This window comes from Chiloscyllium plagiosum, chromosome 36, assembly GCF_004010195.1.
Source record: "Chiloscyllium plagiosum isolate BGI_BamShark_2017 chromosome 36, ASM401019v2, whole genome shotgun sequence".
NCBI classification, from domain to species: domain Eukaryota; kingdom Metazoa; phylum Chordata; class Chondrichthyes; order Orectolobiformes; family Hemiscylliidae; genus Chiloscyllium; species Chiloscyllium plagiosum.
This window is the reverse complement of record NC_057745.1, coordinates 16,519,718-16,538,257: the sequence shown is the minus strand read 5'-3', so window position 1 is coordinate 16,538,257 and position 18,540 is coordinate 16,519,718. Positions and strand designations below refer to the sequence as shown.

The 18,540-nt window shown below is 43.2% G+C and overlaps 1 protein-coding gene across 5 annotated transcripts in view; it reads right to left on the bottom strand.

Annotated features, from left to right (window-relative positions):
* Positions 1–18,540, bottom strand: part of atp8b4 (ATPase phospholipid transporting 8B4) — a 246,700-nt gene that overhangs the window by 116,479 nt on the left and 111,681 nt on the right. For all 5 annotated transcript variants that reach the window (XM_043677403.1, XM_043677404.1, XM_043677405.1 and 2 more), the window contains one exon: positions 4,739–4,797. In XM_043677403.1, coding sequence (XP_043533338.1) covers positions 4,739–4,797 — 59 coding nt within the window. The remainder of the gene's footprint in view (positions 1–4,738; positions 4,798–18,540) is intronic.

The following is an 18,540-nucleotide window of genomic DNA, read 5'->3' as shown; positions in this document are numbered from 1 at the left end:
TTGCTGTTGATGAGAATTTCCCACATTACAGCCAAAAAGCACTGAAGCGTAGAGGGTAAAAAATATTATTGTTTTGAATAAATTAAAACTTAACTAACAAAAATTGAACAACTTAAAAAAAGTTTCACCGCTGCTTTCATTGAGAGGAAATCTTTTCTGAGATAAATTTTGGAATAGTTTCCACGACTGAGATCAGGCTGCTCATTTATGGAGGAGATCCTACTTCAAGTTTGACCCCACTCATTTGCCAATTGACGCACAAATGCTTAAATGTGAAGTACTTTTCAGGCTGAAAAGTAAACGTCTTGTCATCAAATCTACAAACATCATAAAGTGTGACCTTTCAAATTCTGGAAATCATGAGAATAAATTTCTAAAAAGATATTTAATTTCCTTTTATGTACTTTGATTTCCTCAAAACATCAAGTATGTCAAGTATCGTTTACAAATCAATGCAAATTGTCCCTGAAATCTGGTTATTAATCATTTTCCATATTATGGAGCCCACAGGATCACTCACATCCGAGGGAAAGACTAATGGAGACCTGGCCACTTGAACTCAGAAACAATTCTCATTTACAAAATGATTTATAAATTATGGTCAGTGTCTCCATTATCTCACTCACGACTCTTCAGTGTTGTGCCTGCAAGCAGCCAGATTTGGTAACTTCCTGCTTTTACTCCTAATTACGGTGACTTTTATCCCAGAGGTGGGTCTTGGAATCCTCTTAGGGTAGAAACTAACATCCAACTTCCAACCTTAAGATTTAAAAATACATGACTCATTTCTGCCACTATCTCAGTTTTGGGCTCATTCAAAAGTAAACATGCCTCTTTGCGCTTCCATCCTTTGATGCTGGTGTTAGCTCTTGGTGTTTTCACTTATCTAAGGTTATATTTTCTGTTATATTTTCTTCAGAATTAATTCATCTCTCCTTTTGCTTCATTTCTATGGTACTTCTTTAAGTGTTCTCAATTTTCTTCTGTATTTGACCCTACATTTGGTATATGTCAATTTTAAAGAAAATCCAACACTCCATGTAGGCCCAGCCTGTGACACACTTTAGTACAAGAAGGAATTAAACAAAATATAATCAGGGCATCTATTTGTTTTTTTTTAAAAACAGGTTTTCATGAATGGAGAGTTTGGGATTATTCACAATCCTTCCCAAATCTCAGAGCACAATGTTGTCATGGTGAACGACAAAATGGAGAATGTGGGACAGCACCAGAAGCCAGTCAGCTGGATGGATTTTTGCCTCCAGCCTTACGGCAAGAGTTAGACGCACATTCATAATCTCTAATAAGGACTGATGTACCGTGAGGCAGAGCAGATTCTGCAATAGAGTAGACCAGAACTATCATTGTAGTGTAGTGTAGAATACTGTATTTCCAAATCCATTATCCAGTTTTGGGTCTGAAACACAACTGAAAATAGCTACCTTCTAGTTAGATACTTGTGTGTTGAATCACTTTAAATCTTCAACCATTTTCATCTTGAATTTGTTAGGTTATGGACAATGTTTCCCAAGGATTCTGTGTGCATCAGTTACATGCCCTGGTTTTGTATCTAGAATCTGATCAGGCTCTGCATTCTTCAATAGATTGACAACATATCGATTGGGAAAACAGCTCTGGATACATTCTAAAGGGCCTTCACCCACTATCTCAGTCCCCTGTAAAGGGTCAAAGATAATAGCACATGCATACACTTCAATCCTCTCTAATTATCGAGAAATAGCTATGATATGCTGCAAATAACATACAGATCCATCATTAATTATTAACATATAGATACACTGTCCAAGCACCAACCTCAATAACCATTTTCCAGATGGAACTGCAATGGGAATAATGCTTCTTATTCAATTTTCTTTCTGTCTTCTCACAATTTTATAACCAGGCATACATGATTCACATTGGCAGATCTGTTAAAAACAAGTTTCAGACAGAACTGCATCATGTCCTTCAATTCTAATTATTCTGTCTAGTTCCCTGCTTTTATTTAAAATATTTTGCACGTTGGTGTATAACCACCGTAATTCTGATTCAGAACTATCTTCCCTTCTCCTTTTTCTCCTATTCTTTTCTTCAGTGTCATTCATCTAACTATTTTATCTGCTCTTTCCCATTTTGTACAATTATTCCTAATCCTTTCTTCATCTTCCTTGCTTTACGATTTTATATTCACCCATTTTAACCTCTCCAAGGGCTTTATTATTATTCCATTCTTGAGTTCAAACAAAAGCAAAATACTGTGGAGGCTGGAAATCTGAAACAAAGACAAAAAATGCAGGAGAAGCTCAGAGGTAATGATTTGTATCTGATTTGATTCTTGTTTATTCGGAAAACATTTATAGAATTTGGAACATTAAATTTAACATTGAGTTCAATATAACTTTTTGAAAACAAACAAGCGTCAAATCAGACTCAAAACATTATCTCTGTGTCTTTTCTCCACAGATACCCTGCTGCGTTTGTCCAGTATTTTCTATTTTTATTTCATTGTTGAGCTCAGCTTGCTCTAGAATTCATCACACTGGAGAATTCTGAAGTTCTCCCTTCAAAATGATGGGTAAGCTTTTTGAGGATGGGCTGAATCTTACTACCCCATGCTGGTTTAGCATGTGGTACCAGAAGTCATCCTCAGATTACTACCTTGGAGGTCCTGTTTTCTAAGCATCTGAGTGCTTCAAACTCCCTTGGGAAGAACTCTATGGTATTCCAGATGTCACTGACTCTAATACAAGCCATATGTTCAGATTGCTCATCCTCTCTCCACGAAACGTATCCCATCACATGCAACGTTAAAAAAAACTGGCTAAGGCTGGCAGTTGTGGCTGCAGTAAAAGTTATCATTCCCAATAATATGTTATTCTAACTTTCCACAATATTTTTCATCATAGAGTAGTATTACCCATTTACTATGAATACATCACGAGAGTGGGCAATTTCATAAAATCCCTGTAGTGTGGAAACAGGCCCAACCCAACCAGTCCACACTGACCCTCCGAAGAGTAACCCTCCCTGACCCATTACCACACCCTATTACTCTACACTTACCCCTGTCTAATGCACCTAACCTACACATCCCTGAACACTGTGGATAATTTAGTATGGCCAATTCACTTAACCTGCACATCTTTGGACTGTGGAAGGGAACCTTAGTACCTGGAGGAAACCCACGCAGACACAGGGAGAATGTGCAAACTCCACACAGACAGTTGCTGGATGTTGGAATCAAACCAGGGTCCCTGGCGCTATGAGAAGGCAGCGCTAACCAGTGAGCCACCGTGCCACCCCAAATTAAAGCAGTAGTTTCCAAACTAAGGTGCAAACAAATTCTACCTCAAATCCTTTCAGTTGGAAGCTTTTACCGCTCTATTCTTGGATAGGTTTCAACTGGAGACCACGGGTTATTATCTCTCCATCCTTCAGGCTCTCTGCCTTTATTCCTGATGAAGGGCTTTTGCCCGAAACGTCGATTTTACTGCTCCTCGGATGCTGCCTGAACTGCTGTGCTTTTCCAGCATCACTCTAATCTAGACTCTGGTTTCCAGCATCTGCAGTCATTGTTTTTACCAGGGATTATTTAACTTGTTATTTTAATAGTTGAAAGGACAATGAAATAGCCCATGGTGCCATTTTACCTATCTATAGATAGTGTAAGGAAATGATTCATTCTTCATATTAACCCTTAGCCTTTGTCAGCTATGTATTGTAGGTTTCAGTTAGCAGACTGGAAATATCAGTTCTAATGAAATTAACAGCAAATTCAGGGCAGTCCCGACACCTGCCCTTTCTGACTCAGCATCAAGAGTTTTCTGCAGATCGCTCAGGACTGAGGTACTAAGGAGACAGTTTGATGATCAAATAGAGAAGCTGTAGCTTTAGATCATGCCTCCTCCAAAGACAGCTCTGTAATATTCACAGAGAGAGCTGCTGTTCTCTTTAGCAATTCTGAGCTGCATCACCTAATTAACAGGACAGTTAAGGTGAAGGCCTGAGAAGTGGTTCTTGTTGCAAGTTATTGCAATTAATGGCATGAAGTAATGGAGAAACATGTGGAATCTTACAGAGTCAGAGTGAAAGAAAGATAATCAAAAAAAAAGTTCATTAAAAAATTTGGGAATTGACTTTTTAACCAGCCAATTGGTCCTCTTGACCTCAATACTTGTATTGTCACAATTGTTTGGCTGCAAGTCTCCGAAGGATATGTGTAATTATTGGTAGTAATCATAAGCATTGTATATGCAGTTACTGGTAATAATTATTATTATTTTGACCTTAATTTCAATGAACGCCCATAAATGCCTTTGAAACATATTAGCACGTGAAATAATATATAACTCTATAAAGAAGAACATTGACTTCCTAAGAAAATTACTCTGCATAAAAGCAGTGCAATACAAGAGATACTTTTGTAGTCAGGCAGGAGTTCGCAATAACCATATCTGTCACTTTAGAGGAAAGGTTTAATTATGTTTTTACTCCTAGAATAGCTACTTTGCATGTGTGAAAGGAACTGTCACAAAGATAGCACATCACATGACCTTAGAACATGTGACTGCAAGGATACAACATACACTCCCTTACTATACCTTCTAACATAGTTACATTCATAAAGTTTCTTAAAGTTCAATCTGATGAGTTTTGACTACATTTTTCTGTTGTTATTGGATTATGGTTTGCAGATTATAGACTTTGGAGTGTTTACAAAGACTAAATCTTCACTTACAGCATATTGAAACTTTTCGTTATATTCACGGTTGTTAGCTATCACCCTCCGCTCCTCCTCTGAAAGACAAAAAAAAGTAATTCAAAAACAATTAACCACCGTGACTCACCTCATCAGATTGTGAGGAACCAGATAATACAATTGGAGAGAATCTGTAACACCTCAATTACAGACTGAATAAGAAAGCTCCTACATTCCAAAAGTAACAAATCTGAAAAACAATTTTACTTTTATCTTTTAGGGTGGGAGCATTCATCATCGTGCCTGCAAATCACTCAGTCAATATTCGTGTTAACTCTATGCCCAAGACAGCTTTAAGCAAACAACACACCAGGTACTCAGTTTTCAAACACTTTAGATGTGTCAATGCATCTAAAGGATCAGAAAGGCAACTTGAGAAGAAGCTTCAAAGAAGGTGCTTCTCCAGAACTTCTTCTGCACTGACTCTTACTCTGGAATCTTTGGAGTTGAAACCTTGACTGTGATTCGCTGTCCACAGATGGGATTGGACTTGCTCCAACATTTTCCGTATAAATTTCAGATTTCCACCATCTGAAGAGTTTTAATTGACAGCACAAATACTATTTGCTCTGAAGGGACAGACCATTTCCATTTAGTGATACAAAGTTGGTGGGTTTCATCCATATGGAAGATCTGGTTCTGCCTATTTCTCATCAGGAGGAATACTGCACTAGCCCTGAATTTTGAAGTCAGTAACTCCACAAATCGGATTCTGCACAAGTAGAAATTTGTTTCTCCTAAGAATTCATTCCTATTTTTAACATTTTCCTCCAGCTTTTCCCAGCTTAGGGACTTGGCAATGGCTATATCCCTCATATCTGTGACAGCCTCTGGTGAGCTGGCAAGATTCCAGAGACGTGTCAGCACATTCCCACCCTATCTGAAGGAAACCTTTTACTTTCATAGACTTAATTTAGCCATGCCCAAGTTGCAAGGCACATGTCTTCCATATAGTTTTCAGCTATAAGGTATTCAGGTTAATCCTAATCCTAATCCAATCATTGGCGCAAGCTTTAGGAGGAGGTGTAAAACTAAAATAAAATGCAGTCGTGAGCAAGTTGTCCAAACAAAACTTAATTCTGAAAAAAGTGTCAGCAAGAGGCATTTTGTTCATAGGTAAATGTAGGCTTGAATTAGGAAGAATTTGTTTCCTGTTTGCACGTAGAAATCACAAAAGAGAATTTTATACTGACCATATGGTCAGTTAAAGCTAGGACATGAATTGAAAACAGGATACATAGCAGTCACACACATAACGTAATGGTAGATATTGCCGACCTTCTTTTTCATTTTAATGTAATAGAGCTATTGTTACTAAATAAATAAATACTGCTGTACAGGGCATTGGGGGAGACCACATCTGGAGTACTGTGTCTAGCTTTCGTTTCTTTATTTAAGGAATGATATAATTGTCTTTTAATTATAATTGCATTTGAAGCAGTGCAAGAAGGCTGACTTGACTGATTCCTCAAATGAAGGTTTGTCGTACGAGGACAAATTGGAACTGTATCCTTCCCCTTGTGGGAGTAAATAAGGCATGTCCCATTTAAGGAGGAGACAAGGAGACTGTTTCTCTTCAGAGGGTCTTTAGTCTGTGGAATTCTCTTCCCCAGAGAGCACTGGAGTAAAGGTCATTGAATATTTTTAAGTCGGAGCTAGATGGGTTTTTGACTGATATCAGAATCCAAAGATGTGGGGGGTATAAAGGAAGGTAGGGTTGACAATGATATCAGCCACATTCTCTTTAAACAGTGGAACAGTTTCAAGGGCTGAGTGGCCTAATTTGTACTTTGTATGTATTTTCTATACCAAAATATCTTAAAGAGATATTAATGCCTATGTTAAAGTACGTGCTGGAAATTTACAATAATACCACAATTGAATCCCCTGACAATATGCTTAAACATACTGCCAGCAGGTGGTTAACTAATTTGACTTATTTACAAAACAAAAACAGTTTCCTATTAAAGATTGGTCCAGTGGGAATCAAGCCACAAGAAGGAAGGGCCACATTCTTGTTCTTTTGAAGGTGAATGTGGAGGTGAGCTGAAATAATTGCATTTTGCAGGAGGAAGGTCGCCCGCTTTCCTCATTGCGCATGCATGTGTGAGAGAAATGGCAAATTTTACAGCCAGGAGGTTCTGCCCCAGCTTCCAGAATCTTCCGGGTGCTATATTTCGAAAGGCATTTCACTCTGCAATCCAGGAGCATCAACCACCTCAGCCCACCAGCTGAGGTGTTAGGGTCCAGGTAAAAGGCAGTTGCTGCACTGAGAGGCTCTCCAGAAGGCTAGTCAGGACAGAAGGGCTGGCATCAGGCAGCTGCTCGGGTGGATGAAGGCAGCCTGAATGATAGCTGTATGGGTCAACACCCATGGGTGACTCCAGTGATGTAGGAGGATGATGTTCATAGCAACACCAAGGGGCACACTAACCACTAATTGCTCCATTTGGTGCCAGTGAATGCTGTAAAGTTGCAGCTGCAGTGCACCATCACACAGGAGGGTGGCTGCCAGGCATCTCCATCACAAAACCCACCTTCTCCCTCGTGTCTGCGTGGGTTTCCTCCGGGTGCTCCAGTTTCATCCCATAGTCCAAAGATGTGCAGGTTAGGTGAATTGCTAGCTTGCTCCATAGTTTTCATGGATGTGCATGCTATGTGCATTAGTCAGGTATAAACACAGAGTAATACGGGAGGGGGATGGGATACTGTTCGGAGGGTCTTATTGAGCCGAATGGCCTGTTTCCACACTATCGGGATTCTATGAAAACCTCAGTGTCTGTCACTACATTGCAGCTCCCAAAGTGACACTCTCCTGGCGTTGCCACTCTCACTTCTGCCAGGGTTCATGTTTAAACATAAAAGGAGCTACAACACTCATCGGTTCATACATCACCAGCTTCACTGACCTTTCACCCCAACTAGGTGAACGTACACAACTGGGCTTTTCACCAAAAACTCACACGGGACAAGGAGACAGCGACAAAGAATGGGTTTGTACTAAACATCTGCCAGGTATCACAGGCATCACAGGCCCATGCCTCAGGCAACTGTCTGTGTGGAGTTTGCACATTCTCCCCGTGTCTCCTCCGGGGTTTCCTCCGGGTGCTCCGGTTTCATCCCACAGTCCAAAGATGTGCAGGTTAGGTGAGTTGGCCATGCTAAATTGCCTGTAGTGTTAGGTGAAGTGGTAAATGTAGAGGAATGGGTCTGGGTGGGTTGCTCTTCAGAGGGTGGGTGTGGACTTGTTGGGCCGAAGGGCCTGTTTCCACACTGTAAGTAATCTAATCTAAGTAATCTAATCTATTTATAATACTGACCTGTTTTACATCAACTGTAGCACTTTAAAGGCACTAACCTTTCATTCAGAAATCTTTAACTCCTGACTTCCCTTACACCAATTTTTTCTTACAAGTAAAGCACACAAACAATAACAGCATTGGAAATTGCCATCTCTCTCATTATCAATCAATGCAGACAGAGTGCTCCTGTAGCCATACTATTGTCTCTTAAGGCCTCTCTCCTTCTGCAGGGAAACAACCAATATGATAAGTGGAAGACATGAAGCTGCTCACCGTCTCAAGCAGCAGTCCACTGAGCTAGCAGGAGAGCAAGGGGGCCTTTCCTGCAGTAACAGGAGATTGGATACCTACAGGCACCGAGTCAGTCAGAGGGACTCCAATCTTCTACTCCCATCTGTACAGGAAACAGCATTGCTGTCACTAAAATGTGGGAACTCAAGATACAAACAAATCTTTGTCTTTTTTCTTTACAGTCTCTGATTAGATTAGATTAGATTACTTACAGTGTGGAAACAGGCCCTTCGCCCCAACAAGTCCACACCGACCCGCCGAAGCGTAACCCACCCATTCCCCTACATTTACCCCTTTACCTAGCACTACGGGCAATTTAGCATGACCAATTCACCTAACCTGCACATCTTTGGACTGTGGGACGAAACCGGAGCACCCGGAGGAAACCCACACAGACACGGGGAGAATGTGCAAACTCCACACAGTCAGTCGCCTGAGTCAGGATTTGAACCCAGGTCTCTGTCGCTGCGAGGCAGCAGTGCTAACCACTGTGCCGCCGTGCCGCCAATCCCATTCCTGAGCAAAGGGGGGGGAATAAAAAAGACCCATCCCTATCAGCCCCACAAACCACACCACTGAGGAGGAAAAGTCATGAGTCTCAGAGTCTGCACTCCCACCGTCCTCCTGCACAAAGTCATTTGTCTCGATCAAGTGTAGGTCTAAGGTGAACACAGCATCAACTTGAGCTCACACTTAGAGGAGGAAGTAACTCCACTGGTCTCAGACACCCTGAGGATTACTGGGGAACAGATCCCTGCAGAACCCACCATCAACAATCAACGTCCAGATGTGGCCATTCATGAGCTAACCAAGATGGATAGACAAGAAGGGTGATATTTTGGCAAAGATTATCTGTAGACTTGAAGCGAAGGGCAGAGGAGCCTGCCCAGGTTCCAACCGTTACAGGCTGTCCTCAACATGTGAGTGCGTAGCTGCCTCCATGAACCGGATGTTAGCTGCTGTGGACACCAGGTCCAAAGGAATTGGTATCTGCCGGCTATGCACATGGCCCTTCCCCCATTGCTCCAGCCATGCATTCACTCATTCATTCATTCTCTACCGAGGCTGGAGGCATTGAGGGACCATGACATGACTGTGCATCAACCGGGAGGAACAGCATCAGGTAGGCTAATTGGGACTAACATCTCAGACACTCCGGACATATCCTGCTACCCCATCTCTCCCCTTGCCAAATCAAGCAAGAGGGAGGAGGTCAACTGCAACATTGTGACCCGACCCAACCACCCACACTCCCCAGAGTGCCAACTTCCCCTCTCCATTCCCCAGGATCCTTCCAGTGCCCACGCCAACCACACCCTTTACATTCCGTGGTCTACCAAACCCTCCCATCTTTAAGTGGGCCTCAGACTCCTCCCTCCTTGGTCAGCTCTGCTTGCCCACTCTCGTTTAGTTTGTTGGCATCAGCCAATGTGGCTATTTGACCCGGTCAGATTTTACTGAAGGAGTTTGTATTCACTGGAGGTTTGGAGGAAGACGCCCAACCCTGCCAGGTATCACATCTGTAGTCGGGTTGTGAGCGCGTACGTCCTGTTTTTTTCTCCACAAGACTGTGACCTTGAATGTAAATGCAGTGAACGTGCCTGAAAGATTCTGCGGTCAATGCCATTGCCTTGAATTTGCTTCTTGCCCTTCGAAAAGCTCCAGGCAAGTGCAGAAAATTACTCCCCAAATTTCCACAGAACAATAACAATTATGTTCAGCTCAGAGTTATCTTGGCAATTAAACAGCTGTACATTTGAAAAACATGTTGCTCTTGTTTTGCCCTGTTAGTTCACTGGTTATCTCTCAGACTATTTCCAGCTGTAAACTGAAATGGGCCACATTTCCTTTCCAAGACCAAAAAAAAGAGCTGAAAAGAGTTATGGGCCATTTCCCACTAACATGTGGGCAGGAAAAAAAATCTAGATCAAAAGATATTCAGTCGCAAATCAACACGGTCAAAAGCCTTTACTGTAATGGAAAAATGCCTGGATTACCAGCATCTAAAAGTATCCAAGTCATCGTTCCTCCCCTGAAGGTAATACCATAATTACTCAGAACAATAAGGAAAATCAATGGCAGGACTAGGACCCCTGTGCCGATTGCTGCTGGGATGGGGGTGGGGGAGGGCAGCATTGTGGTTCAGTGGTTAGCACTGCAGCCTCACAAAGCCAGGGATCCGGGTTCAATTCCACCCTCAGGCGACTGTCTGTGTGGAGTTTGCACATCCTCCCTGTGTCCACGTGGGTTTCCACTGGGTGCTCTGGTTTCCTCCCACAGTCCAAAGATGTGCAGGTCAGGTGGCTTGGCCACGCTAAGTTGCCCATAGTGTCCAAGGATGTGCAGGCGAGATGGATTAGATGGGGTGGGTCTGCACAGGATGCTCTTCAGTGGGATGGTGCAGACTCGATGGGCTGAATGTCTGTTTCTGCACGGTAGGGATTCTATGATTCTAGGGCATTTCAGCTAGACCTGCTGAGTTTCTCCAGAAATATCTATCATTGATTGGCGCTTTCTCTATGACAATGCCTCGACTAGTTAGAGTTCACTTGCCAATCATTCAGCATTCTCCACTCATGCAGTATAATTATTGGTTTTCCCCTTGAACTGGTATTCTTGCAAATTGTCCTGATGAGTACAAGATGAAAAATTTTGACAAAAAGTTTTGTCTTTACAGAGTTACAGATTTTGCAAGCCAGAACAGATAGCTTCTTAAAGTTCAACATAAAACACACACACACACGCGCACACGCGATCTGGAAATGCTGCAAGAGGCTCATAGAATGTACATTTTCCCATTGTGAATGATAAAAAAACTGCTGCGTTTGTGTGAAGATCTGACGTAAATAAATTTGGTTCTGATCACCCCACTCAACACAAGAACACTTACAATTGTTTTTCTTTATTCTTTCATGGCATGTAGGTCTCGCTCTCATTTGTTGCCCAACCCTAATCTCCCTTGCACTGATTGTCGTGTTCAATGATTTCAGAGACAAGCACATTTGCAATGTGTCTAGAGTCACATACTGGGCCAGACCTTCAAGGATGGCAGATTTCCTTCGCTAAAGGACATTAGTGAAACAAATCGATTTTTATGAAAATCAATTAACCTTTTATGGCACTATAGTCGAGACAAGCTTTCAATTCGATATTTTATTTGCTGAATTCAAACTTCGCCAGCTGCTGTGGTAGGATTTGAAAACAAATCCTCAGAGCATCAGCCCAAGACGCTGATTTATTAGTCCGGTGATATTATCACTACACCCACCTTCTCCTTGGACTGACAGCTGGACAATATCATACAACTCAAATCGCAATGTTGTTGTAACCCCATTACACATCTCTGTGTACTAACAGACGACACTCCCTCCTCTGAGGAATGACGAGCCAATCTTTCTTGAAAAGGCCATTGTCCACGAACAAGGCCGTGTGATGTAGCAGAGGATGTGTCTACGCATTCCTTTGACCTCCAGAGATGGAAACTGGTCTACATCCAAGAGTCGATTTTAAATATGGGGATAAAGGGTGTACTGAGCAGGCTTCATTAGTTAATACGTGTTACATTAATCACTTTAATTGGAAAATATCCTTTTAACTTAAACGTGTCAAAGAATTAATCGGGAAAATTGAATTATTTATTGCAGGCCTTACAGACGAATAATTTAAGGAACTATGAAGAACAGTCCCATGTCCTGGCCAATATTAATCTCTCAACTAACCGCAAAAGCAGATTACGCCTGCTTTTATATTTCATAGTTAAAAATCACACAACACCAGGTTATAGTCCAACAGGTTTATTTGGAAGCACTAGCTTTCGGAGTGCTGCTCCTTCACCAGGTGGTTGTGGAGAATAAGTTTGTAAGACACAGAATTTATAGCAAAGGTTTACAGTGTGATGCAACTGAAATTATCAATTGAAAAGAACCTGGATTGTTTGTTAAGTCTCTCATCTCTTAGAACGACCATATTGGTTTCACTAATTACTAAACTTAGTGATCTCGGACCAAGCCCCACTCTCTGCAACTGGATTCTCAGTTCCTGACCCACAGACCACAATCCGTGAAGACTGGGGACAATATTTCATCCTCACTAACACTCAACACTGGAGCCCCCCAGACTAATGCCATTTACAAGTTCACTGGTGACACCACCATAATCGGTCGAATCTCAGATGGCGATGAAACAGACTACAGACTGGAGGTGCAAGACCTGGAAAAATAGTACACTGAGAACAACCTAGTTCTCAACGCCAGCAAAACCAAGGAACTCATTACTGACTTTCGGCAGGATGTTACTCACACCCCCCCAAATATTAACAGCACAGAGTGAAGAGTGTCAAGCTCCTGGGAGTGGTCATCCACCACAAGCTTTCTTGGATTCTTCATGTGGATGCACTGGTTACAAAGGCCCAACAATGTCTCTTATTCCTCAGGCAGCTAAGGAAATCTGGTATGACGATGAATACCCTCGCCAACATTTTTGGTGCGCCTTCGAGAGTATTCTATCTGGATGTACCTGGTATGGCAACTGTACCATTCAAGATCGGAGACGATTACAGATAGTGGTGAACTCAGCCCGGACAATCACAAAGACCAACCTCCCATCTATAGAATCCATCTACCTTGCCTGCTGTCAAGGAAAGGCAGCCAGCATTCCCAAAGATCCATCCCACCCTGGCAATGTTTTTCTACAACCTCTACCATTGGGGAGAAGATACAGAAGCCTGAACACATGCACCAGTTTCTTCCCTACTGTTGTTAGAATACTGATGGGCTCAAAAACTCTTAGCATTCGTCTGTACCTGTGCTTTGGTTTCTGCCACTGTTTACCTATTATTTACTTAACTATGCTATTTAACTCTGTGATCTGCCTGTATTGCTCACAAGACAAAGCTTTCAACTGTGCCTCGGTACATGTGACAATAAATTCAATTCAAATCTTTCATATGTAAATCCCAGAACCCTTTTTAAAATTACATTCTCAAGTGAACTTTAATAAGAGGTGCCATGTTGTCTCAGATAATGCATTGAAGATGTGAGGTGCCCTGTGTAAGGCTGTCTGTGCCCCAATGTTCAGACTGATTCTATTTCTAAAAAAGGGATTTATAGAATCTTACAAAGATTCACGCAGTTTTTCAGCAAAATAAAATGTAATTCTGCAAGTACAAATTCACCCAACAAACTTATATGTGTGTATGTGCATGTGTGAGAGAGTGTGTGTGTGTGGGGGGGGTGTGGTGGTATATGGGTGTCTGTGAGAGAGGGTGTGAGTATAAGTCTGAGTGAGGGTGCATGTGTGGGTATGTTCATCTTGGAGGAAGGCACTTCAGGATAGGCAACAATGCAAAGTGGCCGAGCAAAGACTGATAGTCAAATTTGGTACTCGTGGGTATGGCCTCAACCAGGATCTTGGGTTTATGTCACCATATAGGTGACCCCAATGTACTAAACACACACACACACACACACACACACACCCCGTTACATGCATACTCACACCCTCTCTCTCTCTCTCACACAGAGAAGCTTGTGGGGTGAATTTGTACTTGCAGAATTATATTTTATTTTGCTCAAATACTGCATGAATCTATGTAAGATTCTGTAAATTACTTTTTTAGAAATAGAATTAGTCTGGGCCTCACCTCCACACTGCGCTGGCCTCACCTCACCTCCACACTGCGCCAGCCTCACCTCACCTCACCTCCGCCGGCCTCAGCTCACCTCCGCACTGTGCCGGCCTCAGCTCACCTCCACATTGCGCCGGCCTCACCTCACCTCCACACTCCTGATGAAGGGCTTTTGCCTGAAATGTCAATTTTATGCTCCTCAGATGCTGCCTGAACTGCTGTGCTTTTCCAGCACCAATATAATCGAGACTCTGGTTTCCAGCATCTGCAGTCATTTATTTTACCTCCACACTACACCGACCTCACCTCACCTCCTGACCATATTGCACCAAGCATCGCTCCCACACTGCGCCGGCCTCGCCTCGCCCCCACACTGCGCCGGCCTTGCCTCACCTCCACACTGCACCGGCCTCGCCTCACCTCCACATTGCGCCGGCCTCATCACACCTCCACATTGCGCCGGCCTCATCACACCTCCACACTCCTGATGAAGGGCTTTTGCCCGAAATGTCGATTTTACTGCTCCTCAGATGCTGCCTGAACTGCTGTGATTTTCCAGCACCATTCTAATCTAGACTCTGGTTTCCAGCATCTGCAGTCATTGTTTTTACCTCCACACTGCACCGGCCTCACCTCACCTCACCACACTGCACCGGCCTCACCTCACCTCACCACACTGCACCGGCCTCACCTCACCTCATCACACTGCACCAGCCTCACCTCACCTCACCACACTGCACCAGCCTCACCTCACCTCCACACTGCACCAGCCTCACCTCACCTCACCTCCACACTGCGCCGGCCTCACCTCACCTCCACACTGCAGCAACCTCACCTCACCTCCACACTGTACCGGCCTCACCTCACCTCCTGACCATATTGCAGCAGGCCTTGCCTCCACATCACCTTGGTCCAGTCCTCGCCTCCACACCGCATCAGGCTGGGCCTTATCTTAAGGCTCTCGGAGCTGGGAATCCACTCTGGATTCACCTTGAAGCTATCAAAGCTGGAAGTCTACAATTACTTCACTTGAGGCTCAAGGATGGGAGGTGGGTAAGAAGAATGAAGGAAAAACAAAACACAAAATGACAGAAAAAAACAGAAGAAGCAGACAAGCTCCAATTGAAGAGTCCTACTCTGCCTCCATCTTGAATTTGGAATTATCTCATTCAGCAGCTTGTTAATGCTCCTGAACTCTCATCACCCAATAATATCAATGCTTTATCCAGCCATCTCATTACCCAGTGACACAGGTAATGAAACAGCTACATTAAAACAAAGTGCTGGAAAAACTCAGCAGGTCTGGCAGCATCTATGGTGAAAGAAACAGAATTAATGTTTCGAGTACAATTACTCTTTATGGGACTGCAGGGGGTGGAGGGAAATGGTAATTTTATGCTGCTGAAGAGGAGGAAGAATGAGCAGAACTGATGGTGAAGGAGTCCAGAGCAAAAAACAAAGGGAATAGTAATGGTAATGGTACTAAAGAAAATATGAAGGTGGGAACTAGGTGTTAATGGTCGTGTGAAAAGAAGAAAATAGGTTCCCTGCTGAGACCAAACCCAGAGGACCATGTTTCAACTCCGAAGTTAGTGAACTCAATGTGGACTGTGAAGTGCCTGAGTGGAAACCAGGATACTCTTTCTCCAGCTTGGGTTGGGCTTCACTAGAACATTGAAATGGATCATGGGTGGAAAGGTTAACAGGAGGGGCAGGAGGGGGGGTGAAAAGTGGTGGACACTACAGAGATGAAAACTTGTAATAAATACTCAAATTTTGAAACTTTGCAATTACTTGCCTCTTACAAAATCAAAAGTGTAATTACCCACAAGCCACCACCACTGATCTGAAGTATCTTTCAGCCCTTGCTTTCTCACTTCCATCACAGCAATGATTCACCTTTAAAATTCTAAGCTTGCTTTGCAAATCCCTCTATGGCCTTTTCCCTCTTTATCTTGGTCATCTCTGCCAGACCCACAGATCTCACAGACAACGGCACAGTTACAATTCTGGTCCTTAGACATCAGTTATCACTCCACCAGAGGTAGCCATGGCTTCAGCCAATCCTTTAGGTCCGGAGCTCCAGGACATCCTCAAACCTCTCCATTTTCCCACCTCTCGCTGCTCTTTTATGATGCCTCTTAAAATCAATATCATTCAACCTGATACCTCACTACCCAGAAAGAGAAAAACATAAAGCTTGCAAATTATACATACTGGTCCAATTGTCTTTCATAGAACATAACAGCGCAGTACAGGCCCTTCAGCCTTCGATGTTGTGCCGGCCTGTGAAACCAATCTGAAGCCCATCTAACCTACACTATTCTATTCTCGTCCCTCTGCCTATCCAATGACCATTTCAATGCCCGTAAAGTTGGCGAGTCTACTACTGTTGTAGGCAGTGCGTTCCATGCTCCTACCTACTCTCTGAGTGAAGAAACTACCTCTGACATCTGTCCTATATCTATTACCCCTCAATTTTAAGCTACGTTCCCTCGTGCTAGCCATCGCCATCTGAGGAAAAAGGTTCTCATTGTCCAACCGATCTAACCCTCTGATTATCCTATATGTCTCAATTAGGTTGCATCTCAACCTTCTTCTCTCTAACAAAAACAGCCTCAGGTCCCTCAGTCTTTCCTTGGAAGACCTTTCCTCCATACCAAGCAACATTCTAGTAAATCTCCTCTGAACCCTTTCCAAAGCTTCCACATTCTTCCTATAATGCAGTGACCAGAACTCTCTGCAATAGTCCAAATGTGGCTGCATCAGAGTTTTGTACAGCTGCAGCATGATCTATCAATTCTGAAACTCAATCCCTCTAATGAAAGCTAACACACTGTATGCCTTCTTAACAACCCTATCAACTTGGATGGCAACTTTCAAGGATCTGTGTGCCTGGACACCGAGATTTATCTGTTCATCTTATATGCCTCAATGGAACCCCAGTAAAGAGTTGTACATTTGTTTTTGAGTATGAACGGTTTTGACTATTCCCTTCCTGCTGAGTATGTTGTTTGGTGACAAAATTTGTTTCTTAGCTCTTCTGTAAAGTGCCTTGATGTAACTGCTATATAAATGCACATTCTTGATAAGATGCAATATCAATATATTATTACTACTAGGAGAAAGTGAGGACTGCAGAGTCGAGAGCGTGGTGCTGGAAAAGCACAGCAGGTCAGGCAGCATCCGAGGAGCAGGAGAATCGACGTTTCGATGACTGCTGACCATGATTCGGGAGAACGCTGGTGACAATCGAGGAACAACATTTACAGCTGCTGCTTAAGCAGTTGCAGAAATACCTTGTAATTTATTACACATTTCTATCAACATTAATGAGCTTGCCTCTCTCTGTTGACTCGCTGCAAAATCAAGAAATGACAATTGTTTTTAAACATTGACATAGCAGATTCCTGGTTGCCTCAAAGCACCTGAACACCTAACTGGCTTCTCTGGGAGTACAGACAAGTCTGATAGCCACTTGTACAGAAAAGGTCATAGATCAAAATGAAATGAGCAATTGAACCCCTTCGATAATATTGACGGTTGGAGGAAGAATATTGCCCAAAGCATCCATACGGGGGAAAAAAATAGTTTTAATAAAAATACGAAGAAAATAAACAACATTTAAAGCTTACTCCAAATCTTTTATAAATTTGAGCTTCAAAGAAAAATTAAACAGCTAGAGATTGTGTTTGTTCGAAGCGTATTCCAGTTGAATTGATTAAGAAGTTCCAGGCGTATGAATTTAAACTATGCAAGGAGCAGTGCATGTAGCTCTGGGATAACTGATACTCTTTACTTCTTCCAGTGGGATGTGGACCTGACCCTCACTGGGATATAAATCATACAGAAAGCCAGCACCTTTGGGGTTCATGGGATCTGCTGAAGTGGTTTGGATCACTCTAGTGGGTCAGAGAGAACTTGCCAGAGTGTCTTCCCTTAGGCCCGGTTTTTTCTGTCCCTGAGGGGATACGACATGCTTGTGGATATTGGGAGTGACTGTCAGGCATGTTTAGTCATGCTGCTCCAGCCATCATGAGGTACAGGTAGACAAGCAGGAGGCTGGAGGAACACAGCAAGCCAGGCAGCATCAGGAGGTGGAAAAGTCGGCATTTCGGGGGCAACCCTTCTTAAGGAATGGGGGTGGGTGTAAGGGGAGCTACAGATAAATGGGGAGGTGGGGGATGGGGGCACGGGGTGGTGAGGTAGCGATAGGTGAACATATGTAGAGGGTACGACCTGGTTGGTCGATGGAGGGATGAATCCGGTTGGTGGCTTGAAGGGTCGATCAGAGGAACAGAAGGGAGGGGGAGGGGCTGCGAAGGGAGTTGGGGGATGGGAAAGGATGTTTTTGAAATTGGAGAACTTAATGTTGAGTCCTCCGAGCTATAGGGCTGCCCAGGCGGAAAATGAGGTGTTGTTCCTCCAATTTGTGGTTTAGTTCATTGTGGCAATGGAGGATGCCAAGGATGGTTATGTTGGGAAGGAGTGGGAAGGGGAATTAAAATGGGCGGTGACTGGGTGGTCAGGTCAGTCCCTGCAGGCCTGGGTAAGATGCTCGG